Source organism: Serinus canaria, chromosome 1A (genome assembly GCF_022539315.1).
Source record: "Serinus canaria isolate serCan28SL12 chromosome 1A, serCan2020, whole genome shotgun sequence".
Lineage (NCBI taxonomy): Eukaryota > Metazoa > Chordata > Aves > Passeriformes > Fringillidae > Serinus > Serinus canaria.
This window is the reverse complement of record NC_066314.1, coordinates 12,612,832-12,629,558: the sequence shown is the minus strand read 5'-3', so window position 1 is coordinate 12,629,558 and position 16,727 is coordinate 12,612,832. Positions and strand designations below refer to the sequence as shown.

The 16,727-nt window shown below is 37.1% G+C and overlaps 1 protein-coding gene across 6 annotated transcripts in view; it reads left to right on the top strand.

Annotated features, from left to right (window-relative positions):
* Positions 1-2,170: 2,170 nt before the first annotated feature.
* Positions 2,171-16,727, top strand: part of ORC5 (origin recognition complex subunit 5) — a 66,049-nt gene continuing 51,492 nt past the window's right edge. For 2 of the 6 annotated variants that reach the window (XM_050988009.1, XM_018910291.3), the window contains exons 1-8: positions 2,179-2,241; positions 3,700-3,816; positions 4,986-5,139; positions 6,631-6,723; positions 8,589-8,786; positions 12,286-12,360; positions 14,692-14,803; positions 15,161-15,291. In XM_050988009.1, the coding sequence (XP_050843966.1) occupies positions 5,029-5,139; positions 6,631-6,723; positions 8,589-8,786; positions 12,286-12,360; positions 14,692-14,803; positions 15,161-15,291 (720 nt within the window). In that variant the 5' untranslated portion in view covers positions 2,179-2,241; positions 3,700-3,816; positions 4,986-5,028. Of the gene's footprint in view, positions 2,242-2,298; positions 2,323-3,699; positions 3,817-4,985; positions 5,140-6,630; positions 6,724-8,588; positions 8,787-12,285; positions 12,361-14,691; positions 14,804-15,160; positions 15,292-16,727 lie in introns of those variants that run through there. The other 4 variants (XM_030238271.2, XM_009086843.4, XM_050988010.1 and 1 more) reach the window with 4 other exon arrangements.

Below are 16,727 nucleotides of genomic sequence, written 5' to 3'. Positions count from 1 at the left end.
AACATTCTCTCTTTATAAACCACCCAAATCCTAGGACCAGAAAATGAGTGGAATTGGGGACACAACAGGGAGAGTGAGACTCTCCTCTGTGAGGTAAAATGGTTTTCTGTTGTGTTCAAGTGACCTTGGGAGGCACTCCAGCCTGAACCATTGATTCTCCAAGAGAACCACTGAATTGAAAACTACTTGTTTAAAAACTGACCTCTTGTTTTAGGATTCTTGCTCAGCTCCAAACCAAATTTCAGATTTGCTCAGCAGTCATCCATAGAAGATGCAAGTTCCAAACATCACTAAGAACTGCTTCCAAAGTATTTCATTTCATCTCTCACATACATTGTACAAATGTGGACCCACTGAGACTTCTTTCAGTTATTATATTTGGAATTTTTTTCTCAAACATGGTCCATCTGTATGCAGAGCAATCTGCCCCAAGAGATTCCATGGTTTCAAAAGCTAGAAAAAAAAGTATTTAACTCTGTTGAGAAGCATAGGCCTTGATACTTTAAAACATACCTATTGTTCCAAATAAAGATTTTATCACAAGTCAAGAAGTGGACTAAACTAGTAATACAACAACTTTTGTACACATATATGCAAATTCAGTAGCAGTAACAATAATTTCACCATATTATTGTGCTTTATCAAAACTGTGATAAATAGCAGGCTATTAAAAAACAACCAAAGCCCAAGACTTTACACAAATATGGTATAGATATATGGCATCTATACCATGGTATAGATATGGTTATCTATATGTTATAGATAACCATAAATCAGTTAGGGGTTTTTTTGCTTATTTTTATGTAACTCCATTCAGGTTGGTTTCGGTCTATAAATTTACATTATCTCTCTAAAAATCAAAAATACTGTTCAGGCCAAGCCTGATGATTGTACATGTACATGCATATTTACAAAAAACCCTGACTGCTAAAAATAAGCCATGCTTGATTCACAGAAGTCTTATTTACTTAACATTGCACCCAACTCCGAGTATAGAAGGAATTTTTCACTTTAGTTTTCATAACCCAGCAGTTGTCACATTTATCCCTCTAATACAGTGTGCACTGCTTATGCATAGCAGAACTTCAGCTGTAATTTGAACCTATGGTTATGGATTTTCAGAGCATGACTGGAGCAGAGGCTCCAGAGACCTGACTTTAAGCAGTTTTGTGTAAGTATAGATGTAAGTTATGTGCACTTTATGTGTGCAAGCCAGGCTCCATTTGTCCACAAAAATCCAATTTGTTACCTGGCATGCAACAAGCCAATAATTATACACTCAAGAGAGACATTGATTATTTATTTCTGAGTTGCACAAGCCTGGGCACTTGGTGATATTCCAGAGATCAAGCACCCCAACTATGAAAACTTTTTATTATTTATACATTTTAGCAAACAACGGAGTTAGTGTTCATTTCCTACAAGTTACAGAGTTCTCTTATTAATCAGTATTCATTAGCTAATGATTCTCTCGCTTCTCATGCTAATAGGTCCGCATGCTCAAAGTTTCTCTTCTTTTGGGTCTGGGGATTTCTTGGGTCCATGGTCACCGTCTGCCCCTGCTGGAATTACCTTTTACCCAGCTGGAGCTGACTTAGCACAGGTGGCTTTTAAAGTTTTTTGCTTATCTCGAGCGCTCTGCCAACTGTCCTCGAAGCCCGTAAATTCTGCATCCCCTGTATCCACTACCATCCTTCTTCCCAAGCCTTGTAAACCTCCCCCGAGGTCTGAGATCACTGGAACATGGCCAGCCCTGGACCTTAACACAGCGATTCTACCACGTAACTCGTCTGTCGAACACCTGCTCACCACTCAGAGCTTGCTAGCCTTTCTCGGTTTCACGGAGTAATTCTCCCTTCTTGTTGATTGGATTTCAAAGTATGCCAAGATCAAAGAACATCCCTAAGAAAAGTTCACGTTTCGCATTTTGCAACACCCTCAAGCCGGTCCCTGTGGGAGAAATGGCTCAGCCCTGGGGTTCCCGCAGCGGCAGAGTGGCCCGGCGGCCCACCCAGCGGGATAACACAGACATCCTGTGGGACACCCGGCTGGGTGAGCGGCAGAGTGGGCCAGCGCGGCTCCCAGTGGGATAACACAGAAATCCCGGCGGGGTAAGCGCCGTACGCTCCTCCGGCCGCCCCGCCCCAGGTGGACCCGCCGTGGCCACGGCGCATGCGCGCAGGCCGAGGAGGTGGGGTAGCGGCGCGCGCGGCGGCGGCGGCGGGAGCGAGTGAGGAGCCGGTGAGAGGAGTCGGGGCGGGCGGGAAGGACGGAGGGCAGTAGGAGCAGAGGGTGCAGACTTGCTTCTGCTCCGCTTTCTCGGTAGGAATCGGTGCGGGAGCGAAACCCGTCTCGGGCTGAGCCGTCCCCTAGGCCGGGAGCACCCTCAGGCTCACACACGCGTGGCGGAAGGAGCCCTTAAGCCGCGCTCCGTGGAGGCCGGGGGTCGTCGTTCCCCCTCAGCCAAGGCACGCCCGTGCCGGCCAGGGGGCTTGTACGGCCTGAGGGGACGCAGAACCGTGCTAATATCTTAAGTTCAGTCATTTTTTGTGTTAGAGTGTGGAAAGGCTGCCAGCTGTAGGTATTTTGGGACCAGTGAGTTGAGAGAAGTCCTAGTAAATCATGAAGTCCCGCCATGAAGTTTAAGTTGTGCTCTCAACAGCCTTACTCAGTCTCAGATGGAAAGTGCTTTTGGCATCTTCCTGGTCTGGCTAGAGTCGCACGTTCAACTTTCCCTGGGCTGGAACATCCTGAATTCAAGCTTTGGCTGATACTTATCTTTTGTTGCCATTTAATCTAAAAGAATTGTTTTATGAACCTGTTGCTCTAGGCATCCTTTCTCTTGTGACCTCGTGAATGGGGTTGGAGATTAGGACACCTACGTATAGCCAGTAGAGATGCAGGTTTTCATCCTGAAATAAAAGGTGGAAATGGGCTGAAATATGTAAATGTTTGATGAAAGTTGCCGTTTGCAGGGGTGTGTGAGAAGCAGGTGGGCCTGGCAGATAGCCTGCAGTCAGCGGGCAATTTGTGCTTCCCTGGAGGGAAGTTTGCCTGGAAGGGGCCTTGGAAAGCTAAAGTGCTTTATGGCTTTAGATGCGTTTGGGACACAGTCAAGCCCTGTTCTCATGTAGCCAGTAGAGCAAAAGGGCTGTCTTTTTTTTTTTTCCTTAAATTTAGACAATTACACATTTTTAGCCTTTTCTAGAACTTTCCCCCCACTTGTTTGTGCTTGCTTTTAGAGGCTCCTGTCAACATTTTTTTTTTACATCCTTGAAATACCTAGCTAATTTTTTAGTTAGCAGCCTTAATCAAGCTATTTGGGGTTTTGTGTCTTCATTACATTTTGAATAGATACAGTGGAGAGATGCGCAGACCCATTCAAACTGGTAAAGTAGACCAAGGCTTATTATGTGATTCTGTGTATAGGAAATAGTCTGAGTCATATGATTGCGGGTTTTTTTCACCCCCGACAGCAGCATTACTTTGACTTCCCATACTTAATATGTGATTGACTTATAAATAAACTTATTTTTCAAGTTACTTCTGAGTTTCTTGATATCGAACTGTAGTCCTTGTTGTGTGTGATATGATTACTTTCAAACAGGTGTAACACAAGTACTGAATTACTTATGTCATCAGGGATACCCTTTTTTCCTCATTGATTCCACTTATTTTTCTGTTAATTCTACATTGCAGCTTTTACCTGAGAAGAGACTAAAGGCAAAGCGTAAAAACAAAAGAAAAAATATTTTCTCAAATCTATTTGTGGAAATACTGACCAGAGATTGGTCCCAAAAGGAACTTTACTTTAAGGTATTTCCATAAATACATTTATATTTATAAACCTCCTTGTACCCCAGTAGCTCTCCTGTTAGTGCAAGCCACTACGGCATTTTTCCTTCAGAACAGTTTGTTTTCCCCTTACCTTGCTATTCCTGATTTTCTTCTGCTAACCTAGTATTTTTTTCCTGTGCTGTTGTACTTTTAGCCAGCATAATGTGTTTGTCTGTAAATACTTACATTTAAAACAGTTCGGAGTGCTTTGTTTATTATCTTTGTATTGTTAACATACAGATAATCCTATCAGTTGATATCTTTATTGCCTTAATGAAATTTCCAAACTTTGTTTTTGATTGTCATGTTGTGTTTGACAAAGTCAAAATCCAGATGTTTGGGGTCATTTCAGTTCTCTCTGCACGTTGTCTGCATCCCAAGAGGTAAAAGTACCATCTTTCCAGCAGTTTTGGAAGTGCAGACAATATCTTTGCGGTGTTTTTCTGTATTCTGTCACTAAAATCCAGCCTTCCCAGTGTTAGAGCAATCAAGACCTTGTTTTTGCTCATCTAGTCCTTGTCTAAAAGGTAGATTGGCATTACTATTAGTTGTGTGTAACTGGTTTGGACTCCTACTATTTTTAGGAGTATTTGCAGTCTTTACTATCAATTGGATTTTCCTCCCATGCTCCTTTCAAGATGGGGTTAGCATTCCTGTGAGCAGCCAGAGATCTATTACTTTGTCATCCTTATCTTTCCTTATGTCCTGCCTCTTTCCTGTTGTTTGTAAATCCTTGTTTATTGACTGTTCGGGGAGGCGGTAATCTGTGACTAATCTACTTTATTCACTTTTATTCTCTTGCTAGTTTTAAATGTGTATAAAAACAGAATTGAATGTGTAATTCCTCAGTTAACTAAACTAGGATAATTCTTGTATTGATTTGCTCATATCCTGTATACCTTTCCATTTTGATTTGCTTTTTTGGATTTTGTCTGGTGTGGAAATGTCTGTATAATGCCTTACATATTTAAGTCCAGTTTTACCAAAGTCTTCTAAGTCTGTCATAGTTGCACCCTTATCTTGAGCTAGAATGTCTGTTTAGGTTTTCTGTCAAATCCCATTCCTTTTCCTTTTGCGTGTATGGAAACAAATGATAATGGAAACTTTTTATTTTCGAGATCACTTTATTTCTTGTCTCTGCACCTCAGAAGGGCCGTGCATGTTTAGGTGACTGACTCCAGGAACATCAAAATGCCGAATCTGGAACATCCAGCGTACCCAGCAGCTGACCTGCTTCGCTTGGAAGTTTTGGTGCCTTGCCGAGAGTCCCAGGTGTCCACGTTGCTGTCGATATTTGGCGAGGTAGTGCTCTGCTATTCTGTGTTTGACTAGAGCAAAGGCCTTCTGCTGTGTCAGGGGGGGAGTAGAAATTTAAGGGTGTTTTTGTGATGTCACTCTGAACATACTTTGGTTGCCTCTTCATTGAAGTTTTATTTTTTGTTACCACCTTTAACATTAGTGTTTGGCAGTAGGTTCTGGTGTGTTGGAAGGTTGAACGATGTCTTGCAGCTGGAAGGACCTAAACAAACTTAGAGCTATTTGTGTCTTTGTCTGTCTGAATTCTGATTTTGCCACACCTCTATTCTGTCTTAGCCAGTTAGTACCAGGGAGTAAGTCTTTTCCTCCTAGACCTAAAGTTCTGGGGTAATTTTTTTCAGTGTCATTGTAGAAATCCTGTTTGGTTTTGACCTGTTAATTTAATATGAGTGTCTGAATTCTAAGTACACTAAATTGTTCTGATTCTTAGTAGTTTTGAGGCTGGTTGTAAGAGTTAGAAACCACTGGCTTGTTAAATGATTCTATTACTACTTCACAAAGCTGTGGAAAAAAGTAATGGGGATTTTTATCTGCAAGCTTATAAGCAGTTTGCTTGCAGAAAGTTTGCTTACATTTAATAACTAACTGGAATTTAGTGTCTGTTTTCTGTCTTTAATTTGGATACTTATAATAGTAACATCAAATTACAGTGTTTTAGTTTTATGTATGTTACAAGCATAGTGGCAACAACTCTTCTTAAAAATAGATACTTCAATTCTTGATCAATGTACAAACCTCAAACCTGCATGTCTTGCACAAGACTGTTTCATCTTAGGTAAATTGACTTATTTTTCATAAAAAGTGTCAATTTTATTTTTGTATTCATTTTTAAGTCAGTATACTTATACATTTTTAAGTCAGTTTCTTAGAAATTGAAACAAAAACCTGTTTTCATTTTCACCTGCATGAACACCTGTTCAGAATGGAGAAAAAGAATAATTCCATTATTTCCCTGCATCTTAAGAAAGCTACATGAAATTAATAGCATCAGGACCATTACATAAATAGATACATCAAATATTGCCTTGTGAAAGAAGAGCAAGCTTTACCATCTCCTCCTTCACACCATTTAATTCTTTTCTGTTTGGTCCTAATGAAAAGAAAGGCAATGTGTGGTGTTTGCAGAAGCTAGGGGAATGTATGGCTTGCAATTTGTGCTTGCCAAGGTTTTGTTTCAGTTAGTTAACTAATTTGAATTTAGAGCCCACTGTGTGTGTGTTTTTGTTGTTTGTTGAAGCAGTTTCATTGGCAGTTATGTGATACTTGATTCTTGCAACTTACCCCCAGCATTTCAGCAAAGATGTAGCATAAAACTTGATCTTGCTGATTCTATAATAATTGCTGTATTTTGTATTTAACTCCTCAGTTTAGGAGATAACTTTTCCTTCGGAAGCAAAGTTAATTGCTAAATCTTTTATCTGTTGAATGAAAAGAAGAAAAATTGAAACAACAACTTTTTTTTTTTTTTTCCCTTAGCGTCAGCAGTTTAGTTTTCCATCCATCTTTATCTATGGACACACATCTAGTGGAAAAACTTACGTGATGAAAACTCTTCTAACTACCTTACAGGTAAGAATGGTCATGAAGGATATTGAATTTACAGTTTATAACCATGGTTCCTCAAAATAGCCCCTACTTTCTCAAAATGGTTTGTTTCCTCAACCATTTCTGCCTTCCTAATTCTTCTCCTCCACTTACTGTGTCATGAGTGCATCACTCTGCTCTCTAGGCCACTTAGGATAAAATGAAATTGTGCATACCAAGATCTAATGTAAATCATAATCACTTTTTAAAAAGTTTTAAAAAGATAAAAAAGGAGGCAAATATTGTTCACCTTGTCTCCATGATGTAGCCTGAAGTAGCTCCATTGACTCCTTGTTTTAATTTTTTCCAAAACATGTTTTAAAGTCCTCCTAGGTTCAGGGGTGTCATTACAGAAATTTCCATCTAGATCTGTTAATATCTCTGTCTTTGTCAGTCATGAAATTCAGGGATTTAAATCCAGTGACAGGTGTTCACTTCATGCCTAAACCATAAATTTCCACTTGTGTATTTCTATAACTCTGATACTTTCAGCTTGTCCAGAGTGAGCTTATCACTTTATCTGCAGGTTTTATGCAGAAACCCCCTTCATTACAATTCTGCAGAGGGAGAGCAGTAGGAGGCAGGGGTTCTTGCTCCTCCTGAATGAAGTAGCCTTCACAGTAGCTCACAGCACTGAGCTGACCTCTCACACCATGTCCAAAGGTGTGGCCAGGCCCTGGGAAGTGGCTGGTTTGAGCAGCAGCTCTCTCTCTGCAGAACTGCTTGTGCCACGTGTGGGTGTCTCCTGTGTACTGTGGTGCTGTGAATCACATCTGAGGCACCCAGCTTTCCTTCTGCTATGGAGGTGCAGCACTTTGAACAGCTGCTTTTTGGTGATGTAGTCCTTTCTTTTTAATGGTGTTCAAAATCATAGGAAAGCTTTTTATTACATGCTGTGTGAGTGGATTGCCAGCATGTACCCACATGTACTTCCCCACATCTGCTGAATCATATTGTATTTTCAGTAGGAAGACTGGAATGAAGTACTTGGATTTTTTTTTGTTATAGACAACCACATTCCCGCATCCCAGTGACTAATGTTTTCCAGAGGTTTTAACGTTCAGTGTGAAAAAGAGCATCTGCCTTACCAGAGATTATGGAGTTGTGCAGATGAGATGTGTCTTAAAAATAGAGTTGCTAGAAAATTATCTTTTTTTGCCTTAGATAGGTTTGACCATTGGTATTTTATGGGTTATAGTGCCTTCTATTTAAAGACAAATGACTGTAGATTTTCAATATTACTAAAGTTATATGTATAATATATCTCATACTCTGTTTTTTTCACTCACTGTTTGCTTGGAAAGATCTGGTTTTCTGAAAATGTTCTGCACAATCATGCTGATGACATGGGTCTGATACAGAAGGTTACACTTTATCATTTGTCTGCATTGAATGCCAAAAACATTCACAGTAATTCTGGGGAGATTACTTCCTTTGAGATGTCTGTGTTTTCTAGACACTGTAATTAATAATAAATCATTTTATGATACTGTACTGTTTTACAGTTGTCTAAATTTCTTTGATCTAAATGCTGTTTGGTTTTTGTGTATTGCTCACAATTTTTCAACATAGTTAAAGGATACATTGTGCTTCAGTGTTTAAAAATAGTTAGAAGGTATACTTCCATTTGAAGATTCATCAGCTCTCTTCAGTTTGTGATACATAATATTTTGACTAGGTACATAATTGGTTTTTTTTTTTTTTTTAACAAGTTATTTTGGAACTTGCTCTATATTCTTTTGGCAGGGTATGGTTTCTTTGGTTCCCTCATATGAAAGAGAAAACTCTTCCTGGAGTATTTACACTGAAAAAGCCAAATGCAGTTGTATAATTTTTCTTGTTCTCTTCAGCTTCCTCATGTGTTTGTGAACTGTGTGGAATACTTTACATCACGACTTCTGCTAGAAGAAATTCTCATCCAGCTGCAAAGCTGTTCATCTGGCGCCAAACACACCTCTCCTGTGCATTGTGATACTTTGAATGACTTTGTTCGTCTCTTTAAACAAGCTGTGGCCAGTCAGGAGCTTCAAGATCAAACATTATACATTGTAAGTAATTTCATTTTCATGTCCAGTCCCTTTCCTGCTAAGAGGGTGTTATTAATGGCTATTGATAATTTGTATGTGAAATGTGTGCCTTATAGAGCAGTTTGCAAAAAGTTTCTCAGTAGACCTCTTTCAGAACCTGTTGACAGATTCTTTCTGTTGGATTACAGGCTTTAGGTGAGGTTCTGTACTCCTGGTTTTAGATTTTTTTTCTACACACAAACTATATAGCATAACTAATAATGAACATAAATTATACCACACATTTAAATTGGGGATGTAATAGTGTTACAAATTCTTTAAATATAGAGAGTCTAAATCTGGTTTTTTTGTAGTAAGTCATGCTTATCTGTTTCCTTGTGAAAATAGCATCACAAATGAGAAAGCAGAGGTGGGGAATAGGGCAGAAGGGAACATGGAGAATGCAAATGACAAGACTTGGTTTGCTAGAATAGAACTTAAGGATAATATTAAGGAACTAAAATGCATAACTTTCTCTGTAAAAATGCTTTTGAGATCTTACATCTTCAGCTACACTTGTGGCCCTCAGAGATGGACCTATAGTTTAAAATTAGGATAGAAAAAAAAGACTGCAGTGAAAAAATTGGTGATATTCTCAAGTGGAATGAATAGCAAATTGCAGGAAAAATAATCAGACTTTAGGTTGCAGGAATGATTGAATCAGTGTAATACTAGAACACTAGGATTTGGTTTAGGTTTTCGAGGTTCTTTACTGTGATAATCTTAACTACATAAAGGAGTCAAAATTTGCAGCATGTAACAGCATTTTTTGTGCTGAGAGATGAACATGGAAAGAAATTTCAGTCATACAAGAGGTCTGATGGAAGGACAATATGAAAGCTGTGGCATTAGTGATGTGTAAATGTATATGTATAGTGTGAACCTGCAGAATATTCAGACCAAAATTTTAGGCCAGCAGTAGAAAATAAGTTTTTTTTAAAAGACTTGAAATTAAGTATTTAAGAAAACAAGAACATGGTTAAGATTGATTGCTGTGAGAAACATGCAGTGTGATTACCCAGGGTCATTAAGCTGTCAATGTGCCTGTACAGCTTTGAGATGATTTTGCAGTCAAACAAGAAGTTTGTAATTATACTGAACATTCTTCATTCTGTTTCACAGGCTATAGTTAAATATGTTTTATTCCCATTTAAAAATACTTTGCCACTAAGTTAAATAACTTCATATCATGTTTAGTGGAAACAGTACTATCTCGTTTCCTATAGGTCACAAGATTAATAAATTTTACATACTTCCTAGAAATGGAATGAAGAAAATAATGTACCAATGCTTAAAACAGATAAAAAGTTATAAATAGAAGTAATTTAACTTACTGTCACAAAAGTGATATTGACATTCTTCTGCAATTCCATAAACACAAAATTTGTCTCTCTGATAACATTCAGTGTATTTCACATAATACTTCTTGTGGTAAAGTCTTTCTTTCAGATTAGTATTTGGATTAAAAACTATTTTACATCACTAAAAAATTCTTCATGTGTTCTGTGAAAATTGGCATCACACAGAAAATTAGAAAGTTCCTGAACAATGGTTGTAGAAAGTAAAGCATTAAATAACTACAAAGCTTCAATTGTATCATGAAAGTAGTTGTTGCCTCAGAAGCATTAAGAATTAAATTAGTATTTCAGTTACATTCTGCATGAGAACAGACAGGAATGGGAAAAATCAATTCATGTTTATTAACCTATGTCATCTGGATTTATTGTAGAGTGGTTTAAATTGAGACTGATGGAAGACCAGCATGCTGGTAACATAAACTGGCAATGCTGACTTATTTCATTTCATTTCAGTAGTAAATAATGTAATATTTCAGCTCAATTAACTCAGGGTAACTCAAGATAAATGTTTACTTTTGAGGAAAGGATTCTAAATGTTTCTCTTAACCCAAGCATAGGTGCTGAATGCTTGTGATTACTTATGAAAAAAGAATTTATTCATTTTAACTACCTGAAAAATTGGAGTAGACATAACTTGTTGTCATTCATACATTTACAATATATAGCACTTTACTGAAGTATCAAGCTACTTTTTTAATGTAAGTGAGCAGCTAGTTTTAGAAAGTATAGGCTTTTTTAAAAAATTGAAGAGTGGCAAGTCTATATAGACATCAAAGAATAAGGCATAGATTTATAGACCTGGGGGAAGGCTGTTTCTCTGAACTGCTTGACATTTTCCACAAGCCAGGGTCACAGTGTATTTTTTGTGCTGTAAGTAGGAACTGTAGTTTCCCATTTAACTAAAAAATGTAATTTGCTTAGGTCAAGACTTTCAAGCTTTGTGTTTGGTAGCTGCATGTCACTGGTTCCAATAAGCAGTATTTTATTAGTAAAAATACATAGCCACTATTTGGTCTGTAGTGTAAAGCAGTCTTCATTCCTGAAGTCACTTATTACATGAACCACATGCAGATATCAATATAAAATCATATGTTGTAATTTTAATAAATTCACGAAGTGTGAGATATTGATGCAGAGATAGTTCTTTCAGATTTCTGTGATGGGATTCTGAAATAATATTTTCAGAAAATGTTTGGTTGTCCACATAAACTTCTTTTCCTTATGGTGGGCAACAGAAATGATAGATGTTGTAAGATTTTTATGGAGGTAAGTTATGTAATAGGATGGAAAATATAGTTTTCTACAGACCTATAGTTTTTATCTCAAGAGCCTAAGTTCTAAAGAGGTAATGAGCTTCAGAATTTATATTGCAAGTAGTAAATAAGCCACAAAATAAGTGTTTCTGTTATCTTTTTTGATTCTTGTCAAGATTTTAGGTGTGCTGGAAATACTTTTTTTTTTTAAACCAAAGAGTAGCCATGGATGTCTTCATACTTCTGTTTTAATTCTTCAGACTCCAAAATGTTATTTGCTTAAGATGTTATTTTAAGCAAATAACATCTTAAGCAAATAACATTTTTTAAGCAAATGTTATTTGCTTAACAAATGTTATTTGTTTCTTCTTTAAGCTGTACCTATGCTACATCTGTTACTGCTGTGTGAAGTTTGCATACAATAAATCCTGTAAATTCCTAGGCTGCAAACAATGGCAAGAAAAGTTTCTCTCAAAACTCAGAATACCAGCTATTATTTGTTTCTGAAAAATAATAGTAGGGAAAGACAACTCTCCTAGAGTAAGCATGTAGTTGCAGTGCTACTGTACTACATGTAAATTTGAAACATAAGAATTTTGGGAGAAAATGGAGTTTTCAATGGTTGTTAAGGATATCATGGCTTTGTTGTGATATTCTTGACTGGACTTAAATAATAATTCTTCCTGCCATAAGAGAATAATGCTTGTCTAGGGATTGTATACTTTTTTAGATGCAGAGCTGCTTGGGCTTCCTGGAAGCACATTTGAAGCAGTAATCTCTCCAATTCAGTTTCCAGCAGCTAAGAATTAATTTTAAACCCATGTGAGAGTGGGAGTTGGGTTTGTCTATATAATACTGTTTTGTTAAAAGGTTCTGGATAGAGCAGAACAGCTGAGGGAAATGGAAGCAAACATCCTGCCAGCATTTCTTAGGCTTCAAGAGTTGGTGAGTCTGGAAAGAAATTATTGTATGTGTCCTGCCTGTTGAAAGTAACTGAACATGTGGTACCTGTACATTCAGGGTCACAGATCAATATAAATGATTCTTTAGATGAGAAAAGTTGAAGAATTAAGCCTCACTCCCCAAAACAGTGCTCAAAACTAGAAACCAAACTAGAATTTAAACATTCGGAGATTTTTATTAGACCCTTTGTTTTTCTTTTTAGTTGTGGTTAATGGTATCTTATTTACAGTGTCTGATGTGCAGAATCTTTGGAGGCTCATGTCAGATATATAGCTGTCTTTTCTAGGTTATCTGTCTTTTTAAGAATGAGATTTTCTGGAGACTACCAGCTGTTTAATTTGGCTGGAGCTGCACAGCTCAGCAGCTGTGAATGTGCTTTTACTTGCTAGAGAGTTTTCTCACACTTCTCCTGGAATTGTGCCTCAGTAAGTTTCTGATTGGAGTAAACCACAGTGTGTTTTCCTTTCTCATTTCTGAAGTATCAAAGCTTTTGCCTTGAAATAAGCAAAAATGGTACATTCCCTGAAAAGAAACTGAAGATGAAACCATAAGTTACTGGTACTTTGAAATATCTGAACATGTAAATAGCTGAAATTATGCTTGTTATCTCAAAGCTTTTGTGTGGAGTTCTTAATCTTCTGGTCACATTGATTTCTCTACTGAATGAAGACTGATTCACAGCTGTGTTTTTAATCCTGACAGCTGGTGCATTTTCTCTGTCTTTTTGTCTGTTCTGCCCATGTTCTGGACTAGGCTGCTTCTGAAGCAAAAACAACCTGTTCTGCAGGGAAGGGAGGCAAACTTGGGTCTATAATTGCTGTTCAGGGATCAAAACCCCATAGACTAAGATTTATATATGCCAGAGGAGCACTCCCAGATTGAAAACTAACCTCCAAACAAGTTTGTTGTCTTGAATGCTGATATTCCAGTTGCTTAAATTCTGGATTCTGGACTGAGGCTTTTTAAAACAGTTGTGTAGCCAGTGTTGCAGAGCAATGTTGTAGGAGCAAATCTCTTGCATCTTATCCTTTCTTGGATTGAAAGGAGACCAGGAACACCACTAGTAGTAATGAAGGATATCATTGGACTGGCAGGTCACTGCTGAAGAATAGGTCATGGATGCTTGATTTCTCTGAGGATTGCCATGGCAAGTACTGAAGTTCTTCATACTGGATGATCAGTCAGGAAGTGAGCTGAATATATCTTAGCACTTTTGTCAGCTCAAACATTAGGAGTTCTGGGAGAGGAAACCATATGAAAGAAATGCAGAATGATACTTTCTTGTTGAAAGCAAAGAAAATATTTATGTTCCATAAAAACAAAGAAGAAACAGTAAAGAATATAGGTGGGTGCCACTTCACCAAGAAGTGGAAAACTAAGTAAAAAAGAAGATTTTCACTACATTTCAGGGAAGGGACGTTTATTTAAACATCTTTCAAGTCATTCACAGCACTGTCAATTCAATCAGGTCCCTTCCTTTTGTTTTATGGAGATGCCTTAATAGTTTTCAAATGTCTTTCTTGAAGAACCATATTTCAAAGCATCTTTTGTCAGGCAGAATTTTTAGTATGGTTGAAAAAACCTTGCAAAGAGGGAAAATGACACATCATCTTCACAGGTAGTTTTAGCTTCATATTAAGTAGCTAATATATTGAAGGGTTACCAAAATAAAACAATATCATTTTTAATATGACATTTTGTTACCTATTGATCAAAACATCCAATCTGAAGCAGGTATCTTGTCAATAAAAACTTGGCTACAAAAATATATTACTATGAACAGCTCCATTGTTGTTAGCTAGTAAAACAGTTGGGAGAGTAAACAGGTAATATTACATTTTTGGTTTGGGATGTCTGTGTGTTTGTCTTTACAGACCAAATTGCCTTTAAAATAAAGTACAAGATAGTTTGGTTCCAGAGGCGCTGAGTTTTCTTCTTGCTTATTTTTAACTTTTTCTGTTTGTTCTGAAAATCTGTGTATAATTACATAAGTAAAATGTTCTCTTAATTTTGGGGTGGAATCTACTTGGTATCGGGTATCACCCCAGAAAGCTTACATGTCAGTGAAATGGCAAGGGCTGGAGAGAAATATCATATAATTATAAAGATTTGCAAATGTATGATCTGCTTGATTAGGCCAGCTGAAGCTTTAATGCAAATTACTAGTATAGAAATAAACTGTAAATTTAATGATTTTTGTGAAATAGAAAAGTCACAATAATAGTTTTTTCATTGATGCTCTAACATGCACTGGTTTTTTGTTATTTCTCTGCCTGTTGCTCTCTCATTTGGTTTTTTCTCTTCCCTGTGTAGACTGACAGAAATGTGACAGTCATTCTGCTCAGTGAAATAGTGTGGGAACTGTTCCGTCCAAACATTGGGTGCTTTGAGCCATTCACCATGTATTTTCCAGACTACAGCATAGGTAAACTCATTTTTTAATCTGCTTTTCCGGGATTATATAACACTTTTTCAAAGGACATTCAAAAGTTTTTTCCAGGTTTATCAGTGTGCCTTTTACAGAACCCAGAATATGTAATAGCTACTGTAATGTACAAGTCTATATTCACACAACCTGTAAAGATCTTGTCTTTTTCCACTTTCCAGAGCATCTCAAAGGGATGTTTTTATTCCATTACATTTGCTGGTTCTTAAAATCAGTGTAGGTTTTGGTGGATTTTTTTGGAGCTTTTTTAGTGATGGTTATTGTTTGTTTTTCCACAAATGTGGTCGATTTATTAATTTGGCTTGAAAACAGCAAAATTTATTTTTGTTTAAACAGGACATCTGCAGAAGATCTTGTCTCAGAATCATCCCCCAGAATATTCTGCAGATTTCTATGCTGCATATATCAATATTTTGCTTGGTGTCTTCTACATGGTCTGTAGGGACCTGAAAGAACTTCGTCATCTGGTGAGATGAGCTTCTTTAGAGTTGCTGTTTTGTTTTGTGATGTCTTTTGCCAAATGAAAGTCTAGATTTATTGTTTAATATGGACAAACGGAAAATTAGAGGTTATAGAATGGTTTGGGTTGGAAGGGACCTTAAAGGTCAAGTTCCAGCTCCCCTGCCATGGGCAGGGGACACCTTTTGCTAAACCAGGTTGATCAAAACCTCGTCCAGCCTGGCCTTCAAAACTTCCAGGGACTTCCACAGCTTCTCTGGCAGCCTGTTTCAGTGCCTCACCACCTTCATAGTAAAAGTCTTTCTTATATCTAGTGTAAATTTGCCCTCCTGAGAATGTGTTAGCTTCAAATGTAGTTGCCTTTAAAATCCATAACAAAGGTTGCAGTTGTTTTGTGGCTGTAAAGGGCTTCCAGTGTTGTGTAGTTTTTTGGTAATAAATTGGAAGTATTTGGAAAATAGGCATTTTAAACAAATAAAGTAATAGTAAACAAACTTAACAGAAGAGAATTAAGTTACTTGATGGTGACATTTTTATATGCTTATTAACAATTACAGTCATTTTTCCAATTATTATTTAATTACCTGTACAAGGAAATTTTACAAGTTTGATTTGATCAGTGAAGAAATCAGTGCTGCAGAGATGATCTGAATGTTCTGCCTGTGTTTCCCTCAGGAACATGCTGCTGAATTTCAGCTGAACTTATTGGTTCATATAAAACCATTCAGGTTTTATATGTAAATGGGATTGCTGGTGACAGAAATGGAAACCAGGGTCACAGTTCTTGCAGACATGTACTTGAGTACATGTCTGCTTATGAGAATTTCATTGGGTTTAGATGCACTGTTTCCTTGTGCAACACTACGAAAATACTTATGTGATTGGACCCTAAATTCTTTGTGGTTGGCAAGTCTCTTACATAGAACATATTGACAGACACATAGAGCTGAATGCAGGCTTCTGAACTCTTTAGTGTCTAGTACAGACTCTGAATGCGTATTCTGTTATGTGTGATTATTAATAATACATTCTGGAATTTTACTAGATTTATATATGGAAGTTACACTTTGAGTTTTGTATATTAGCACAGAGATTTATGAAAGTATAATAGGACAAAAAGAGAATGAAATCTGAGGATTGGTATTTTACAAAATTCTGTGTGATACTGATTTAAGCATTTTAGCAGAAAGTCTAGATTATAGTGTTGTCAAATATCTTAGTCTTACTTTAGGCAAAAGGAGGTAATTGAAATATGGCATATGCTAGCATGCTTTTAAATAAATAATTTTTGAACAAATAAATAATTTCTGCTTGTGTTTAAGTGTGCTGAACTTCTCCTGGAATGGAAGGTTTTATCTGAAAATGAAGAGAGTTAAGAAAAGTTCATTAAAACATTTTTATTGCATTTATAATGATAAATTATTATGTTAGTTAAAAAAAATGC